Genomic DNA, 7588 nt, shown 5'->3' on the forward strand with positions numbered 1-7588 from the left:
TGTCCGGTCCTCACTTCTTCAAAGGGGGTGTTTGAGGGTTAAGACCTGTATGGAAGATAATATCCGCCAATAAGGGATATAAAACATAAATCTTTCCAAATGTATAGATAGAGAAGTTATATTTTCGATTTACTAAATAATTTAATAATTTTATAAAGCTGTATTATCTGTATATTTTAAGTGGTGGAAAGTACATTTACTTACTACTGCAGGGGTTCCCAAATGTTCTTCTGTGATCCCAATAATTGAACCACATTCCCTAATTTGAGAGGATTTTATCTTAAAGGTCCAGTGTGTAACCTTCAGGAGAATCTATTGGCAGAATATAATATTCATAGGTTTGTTTTCAATAGTAAACAATCACCTGAATATAGATATCTTTATGTTTTTGTTACCTTATAATGAGCTGTTTTTATACAAACCAGACAGTGGCACTAGAGAGGGGAATATTTTATTCTGTTGTATTTTTATTGTATCTAAATGTACCTGGCTGCTATGACGACCCAATTTCCCTTTGGGGATTAATAAAGTCAAGGGGAGGGTGAAGTGGAGGAGTTGCAATGTACAATTACACCACTAGATGCCACTAAATTCTACAAACTGTACCTTTAAGTCTTTATGGTCAATCAATAATCAAACTAGGATCACTACATTCAATCAAATCCTATCTTGTCTCTTGTTGTTACAAAATAAATGTGATTAAAAGTTTAAATATTTTATTCCTTATGTTGCTGGCTTTATTACAAGGCAGCCCCCTCAGCACCCTTACTTTGTACACCCCGTACAAAGTAAGGGTGCCGTTTTATTTTAATCAGTTTTAAGTGTTAAAAGGTTATAAGATTTGTGTAAAACGTTGTAAATAACTATTAAATAGGCTATACATAAATAATATATAATATTTTTACTCCACATATATAACTAATAATTAAACCGGACATATCAGGAGTGAACCAGCACAGGAAAGAAATTATATATTGTTTATTAACAAATAATTATTCTCATCACAGTGTGTGATCTTTACATCGATTATGTGTTAATCTGTCAGGTTGTTTTTGTTAGAAATAACAAAGACTCTGTATATTTTGTACATTTTGCAGAGACAAAAATTTATCTTACTTGTTAGGCAGCATTTTTACAAAACTAAAACAAACTCAATCCAACATACCGTCATATATCAAGCGATGCATAAAAACAAATTACTCTATACTGTGTGTCTAAAATGTCTGAAAAAGCATGTTCTGAGGAGTAGGCACTGACGTATATGAGATATACTGACCTATAGTAAGTTAGATGTATAGCAAGGTGTGACATCCCCCATTGCATTGGAGCCATCACTTATTGTGTCCTCTCTCTTGTGGTGAAAGGTTGTAACAACACCTCCCCAACTCTGCTCCAAACACCATCTCTGTGCAGGAAAAAGGAGCATTTCAAACAAAACTATAACAACATAAAATAAAATGAGCATTAAGGAATAATTAAGGAATTAATTAAAAATTTAGAGTTATATAAATATAAAGTGTCAGTACTGAATTAATAAATAAGACATGTTGGAATAGATGATAATATAAATAAATACAAATACAACCATAAAAATGGGAAATAAAACTCAATATCATAAAATGCTTCTGCTTATTTTCACTAATTGACTGATTATTGATTATTATCTCTCCAAGATTATTGGAGAGATTTAATTTAATTCCAGCAGTTATTTATTTATTAACAGTTAAATCTTTGGCTGAGTTGTGTCTTTCTCTAAACCTCAAAATTAAAAAGATCTCACATTTAAGAAGCTGAAACCACCAAATGTTTGTTGGGAGTTTTGCATGAAAAACAAGTCTGTCTTGATTTGAAGGTGTATAATACAACTATAAATATACACATTAGGCCTTTATCTCAGGATTTGGTTCACTTCTGTGACAGACAAAGCGTCAGAAAACACGAAAACATGAAATTGGTCATAAAGTCTGTATGTTTGTTAAAAATTAAATTAAAAGAAAAATGTATAAAAAGTTCCTAAAAAGGAAATAATCTGCTCAAAATTCAAATCATATCAGGTTAATTATACAGTTTTTTAAATAATGCAACATAATATTAAATATCCATACAATATATCACTCAATCAGGGGTTGTCAGTTTAATAAAAAGGGTCGCTGATAGAAAAAGGAACCAGTGTATTAGATTATATATGTTTTACGCGATGTGTGAAGATATGAACAGTTGTATTATGCAAATTAGTTCCTTCAGTTCCAGATTTTATGAAACGTTCTGGAATCTGCTGTTAAAGAATTCACACACTCTATAAGTGTCTGAGAGAAAGCAAACATCTGAACACATCACAACCAAACTAACCTGCAGAGAAGAGTGAGAAACATATCGACTGACGTCTCAAAATGAGTGAACAAGAAGAATCTTCCGCTTCATTAAACTCTCGCAGACGTGAGATGGAGAAAAAGATGAGTGACAAGGCTTCTGCGGTCCTAACTGAGTTCCGTCTGGGGGGAAAACTGTGTGACGTGGTGATGAAAGTGGGCGACACTGAGTTCAATGCCCACAAGATCATCCTCTGTAGCTGCAGCTCGTACTTTCGGTGAGTAGGTTATCTCAGTGGATATAATAATATATGAAATCTCTTCAAACAAGCAAACAGATGCAAAAACTCTCAACATGATCACAGTGAATGAACTGAATCTGAAAACCGACCATCATTCATGTCAACACACTGTTTCTGACAGAGCAGATGTGTTTCTAGGCGCAGGGGTTGGGACCCCCACTAGGGGACACCAAAGCTTTTAATTGTTATACTTAAAGTTTAGATTATTTAATATAAACTTGAACACAAGCTGTATTCACAGAGCCTTCAGTCTCTGCTGAACAGCCTTATTCTCAGTACAAAGGTATGCAGTTAAAACAACCAAGAGCTAATAGAACAGAAAATATTGAATTTGTTTAAAGGGACGCCTCTTAACTATGTTTGCTTGTTAAAAATATAATAAATACATAATACAGACTGAGAATTGTTCAAAATCACTTGTTTTACACAAACTTCCTGCAATTATTGAGTTCATTATTTGGGTTCATTGCACAGTTTATCATTGTTCTCAACTGTTACTGTTATACATTGAATAAAATATGAAATATCTAATCTATTTCTTAAATAATTTCCCCCTGGGATTATTAAAGTATTTCTGATTCTGATTCTGATAGAAAAGGGTCTCTTAAGGAAAATGATTGTTTTAGGCTTTCCACCCTTTAAAACAAAGCAGTGTCTAATTATGACCCATTATTACTGAGCGGTCAAACAAACTGGTTTTCTTTCCCCAAAAGGCCAAAAGACCTGTGGAGATAAAAAAAAAGAAAAGATTATGTGATTCTGACCAGCAAAGGGAACCAGTATCTTATTGGAAACACACACCAACGTCATTGTACATTGATCTGTCTTGTTGATGTGTCCGGATATGTCACTGTCATATTTCCCTGCATCAGTACATGTCAAACTCTCCAGAAAAGCAGTGACTTTATTTGCTCAGAAGGACAATATGGATAAAACTGTATAACCATTAAAATTTTTTATTGGTTCATGAGGTTTACCTTGACTAGTCATAATTTAGCTCCAGATCAATTTTAAAGCAGCTTTGAAGAACTGAAAAATCCAAGTTTGTGTCACATGATCACTAATCCAATCAAGCTAACTCTGCTATCTACATATGAAGACCAGGCCCAGATTTCCTGGGACTGTTTGAGGTCCAGATGTTACGACAGTTACATACAGTTGACTTTCTAAAACCCTGATGTTCTCTACATCCTGATCCCACAGAGCTCTCTTCACCGGTGCCTGGGCGACCTCAAACAAGCAGATATATACCATCCCTGGGGTGACGCCCGAAATGATGCAGCTCATCATCAACTACGCCTACACCCGCTCTGTTACTGTGACAGAGGATAACGTGTTGGAGGTTTTAGCGACTGCAGATCAGTTCTTGGTCCCGGGGATCATTCACACCTGCTGCCTGTTCCTGGAGGAGCAGCTGTGCCCGAAGAACTGCATCGGCATCTGGAGGCTGGTGGACTTCTACCACTGCCCTGAGCTGAAGGAGAAAGTCTTCCTCTACATCCTGCACCGCTTCGAGGAGATAGTTTGTGTCTCACAGGAGCTCCTGGACCTCTCTGTGCGGCAGCTGGGTGCTATCGTTGAGAACGATCACCTCAACGTGAAAGGAGAAAACACAGTGTTTGAGGCCGTTCTCGGCTGGATTAACCACCTGCCTGAACAAAGACGATTGTACATCTCTGTGCTGTTGCGCAAGGTAACTAGTCAGTTAAATGTACAAGGAGTTTTTAACTGGTTAATACCTTTTATATGAGCTAAACAACCACAAAATGCCTTAGGGAGTAGTTCAGGGTGGATAGTTGGATGTATTGAACTTGAACTTTGGACAGGCCCCGGCCAACAATTTACCCTTGCTTCTAGTCTTTATGCTAAGCCAGGCTAACCACATCCTGACTCCACCTCCTTACTTATCACATAATCTCAATGTCAGATTGGTATCTAATTCCTCTTATATTTGTCCAGGTGCGGCTAGGCTTGATGACCCCTAGTTACCTCCAAAACAACGTGGTAGACAACGCTGTGATAAAGGACTGCGTCGAGTGCACATCCATCATCAATGATGCAGTGACGGCATGTATGGATTTTAGGGCCAGTGGACGCTCAAAATCTGTCTACAGTAACCTGCTGACCCGCCCACGCTTGCCGTCTGTCATTTTACTGGTCACCGGAAGTGTTGATGCCAGATGTGCTCCGAACTGCATGGAGGCGTATGATGCCCGAGCTGACTCCTGGGTCACCGTGAACACCGAGCAGATTTGGCGCACTCACCACGGCGCCGCCGTCCTCAACAATGTTGTGTACTTAATCGGTGGCTGCAGCCACGAAGTTTACTTCAGGACGGTGCAAAAGTTTGACCTCGTCACCCGCACGTGGCACCAGGTGGCGCCCATGTACTCCCACCGCTGCTATATCAGCGTAGCTGTGCTGAACGGGTGCATTTATGCCATTGGAGGCTTCAATGGACACACCTACTATAAGACTGTCGAGTGCTACAAGCCCGAGACTGACCAGTGGAACATGATTGCACCTATGACTACAAAGAGGTGTGGGGCCAGTGCCACAACTCTGAATGGAAAGGTAAGGGAAGCAATTTAACCACCAAACTAATAATCAGACTGAATTACCAACAGTTTACATGCATTATATAAGGGGAGATTGCTAATGCAGGTGCAGGTCACAGGCATGTAAGTTACAAATGGGCTTCTTAGGACCTGCGTATACGAGTTTTTGAAGCTCAGCATCTTTTATGAATCCAACGTAAGGACTCAGTAGAGAAAGCTAAATTAAGATATATAATCCTCTATAAAATACCTAGTTGCTTCCCCTTTAAGTTGGGGTTGTAACATAATAGAATCACAATAAAGTCAACAAAACTGACCCAGTAATATATTTTATAGAGGATTATATATCTTAATTTTACATTTTACAATTAATTTGTTTGGTTTTCTCCCTAATCTGTGAATGAGGCATGTTTCTCTATAGTATAACCACAATGGGACTACTGAATTGTTATAGCAATTTAGTTAAAAGCCAAGTCCCCTTACCTTTTAAAAGGCACATTTTAATTGTATTTTCTCACATTACAGACCTTAAGCAAGCTAAAAAATACATTATAGATCATATTTTTGAGCATTATTTCACCTGTGTCTCTAATCTTTCTGTAGGTGTACGTTTGTGGGGGTTTCAATGGGCGTCACAGCCTCTCCACAGCTGAATGCTACGACCCGAACACCAACCAGTGGACCATGATCGCCCCCATGAGGAGCTGCCGCAGTGGCCTGGGTGTCGCTGCCTACAGAGGCCGTATCTATGCAGTAAGTGTGTGAGGCTTTAATATGTAGCTCAGAGGTTTGGTTACCATGTAAATGTTGACTGGAGTGTCACTGGAGGACAGTCAGTCACTATTTAGGGAAGTCTGTCTTTCACAAGGGAGACTGGTTGATGAATGATGGTACACCTACAACTCTCTAGTCTCTAATTAATTATAATTCATAATATGTAAAGTAAATCTTATCATATCTTGATATAAATGTTATTAACAGGAGACAAATTAATTGTTAGATGATTAAAACTGTGGGATTAATTCATGTGTCTTCCTGTAATAAGATAAAGGTGGTGGTTTAGTCGTTAGTCGGGCTATTTAACAAACTACCAAGCTAGCCAGCATCATGCCAATTTGCTAACTCATGGCAACCTCTCCATAAGACTGAACGGTATCAGTTTGTTATTGCAGCCAATGAAGCTTCCCCCTGCTGGCCATTACACAGAATGCAGCTTTAAGAAACTCCAGTGTCCGTTTTAAAGACTGTCAATGGTCCAGACTCCGTATGTGGTTCCTTACTCTTCGTCTTCCTCCTAGGTTGGTGGCACCATTGGCAACAACTCCCACCTGCGCAGCGCTGAGGCCTACAACCTCCAGACCGACAGGTGGAGCAACGTGCCCTCCATGTACAGCCCCCGCAGCTACTTCGGCATTGAGGTGGTGGACGACCAGCTGTTTGTGGTCGGAGGACACAACGGCTCCACCACTCTGTTAGCTGTGGAGCGCTACGACGAGGAGGCCGGTATGTGGTACAGTGCCTCTGATACCGTGATGCCCCGCAGCGGACTGAGCTGTTGTGTGCTGCACGGACTCTACAGCGTGGTGGAGGACTTGTTCCCTCGTGGTCCCCTGACAGAGGAGGACCCTCAACTTTGTTAAAATATGTGCCATCTGACATTGTCATTCTTACATAAAACAAAAAAATACTGCCTTTTAAAAGAAGAGTTATTATTTCATCATATGTTTTATGTATATTACATTTATTATTTATACTTTAACCTCTTTTTATGTCTGGGGATCATGTGTTTGTTCATGTATGTGTCCCCTTGTGGTTGTTGTTTTTTTTTGTTGGATTTTTTACTTTTTCTTTTACATTTTACATTACTGGTGTTTTTTTGGAAATGTCCGAGGTTTGTCTCCATGTTGTCTGCCTACTCTGGTTAGACTTTGATAATGTAACCTGCATATTGTCTCCCCTTCACACAGCCTGGCAAAGGCTACATTTCACAATAGCTGCTCAGTTTTAAAATCAATTGGATAATTTCAGAGGTTTCACATACAAGGAATTTGCCTTGGTAAGTTGGTGCATAACAATTAGGCAGATAAAAAGATAAATAAAGATAAAAATAGAGACAATAAAAGGAGCAAATACATACAAATAAGAAAAAGAGAGACAGTATGTACAATATGGCCGGATAGGTAAATAAACAAGTGAGATAGATAATGGGATAAAATAAAGAAGATCATAAAGAAGATAAAATCTGAGCTTTAATGTAACCGAATATTGAGGGTGGGTTTAAGAGTCAGCGTCAGTGGGGGTCCCGGGACTTGTTGATGAGGATTCTTGGACAGTATTAACAACAGTGACTCTGACCACAGGCTGTATTATCTCACCATGTCTGTCTCATAAAACTCATGCTGAGGCCATTATGATTATT

At 38.8% G+C, this 7588-nt stretch overlaps 1 protein-coding gene across 1 annotated transcript; it reads left to right on the forward strand.

Annotated features, from left to right (window-relative positions):
- Positions 1 to 2369: 2369 nt before the first annotated feature.
- On the forward strand, positions 2370 to 6809 carry LOC118328536 (kelch-like protein 10). Its single transcript, XM_035662298.1, has 5 exons — positions 2370 to 2587; positions 3815 to 4304; positions 4571 to 5185; positions 5773 to 5922; positions 6468 to 6809. The coding sequence occupies exons 1-5, from the start codon at positions 2391 to 2393 to the stop codon at positions 6807 to 6809; spliced, it is 1794 nt and encodes a 597-aa protein (XP_035518191.1). The 5' UTR covers positions 2370 to 2390.
- Positions 6810 to 7588: the final 779 nt, after the last annotated feature.

This window comes from Morone saxatilis, unplaced genomic scaffold (assembly GCF_004916995.1).
Source record: "Morone saxatilis isolate NCDOM2014 unplaced genomic scaffold, NCSU_SB_2.0 Contig18, whole genome shotgun sequence".
Classification (NCBI taxonomy): domain Eukaryota; kingdom Metazoa; phylum Chordata; class Actinopteri; family Moronidae; genus Morone; species Morone saxatilis.

Coding starts and splice junctions, on each gene's coding strand:
- LOC118328536 (XM_035662298.1), top strand. CDS start 2,391: ATGAGTGAACAAGAAGAATCTTCCGCTTCATTAAACTCTCGCAGACGT. Junction 2,588..3,814: donor AGCTGCAGCTCGTACTTTCG/GTGAGTAGGTTA, acceptor CTGATCCCACAG/AGCTCTCTTCACCGGTGCCT. Junction 5,923..6,467: donor ACAGAGGCCGTATCTATGCA/GTAAGTGTGTGA, acceptor TCTTCCTCCTAG/GTTGGTGGCACCATTGGCAA.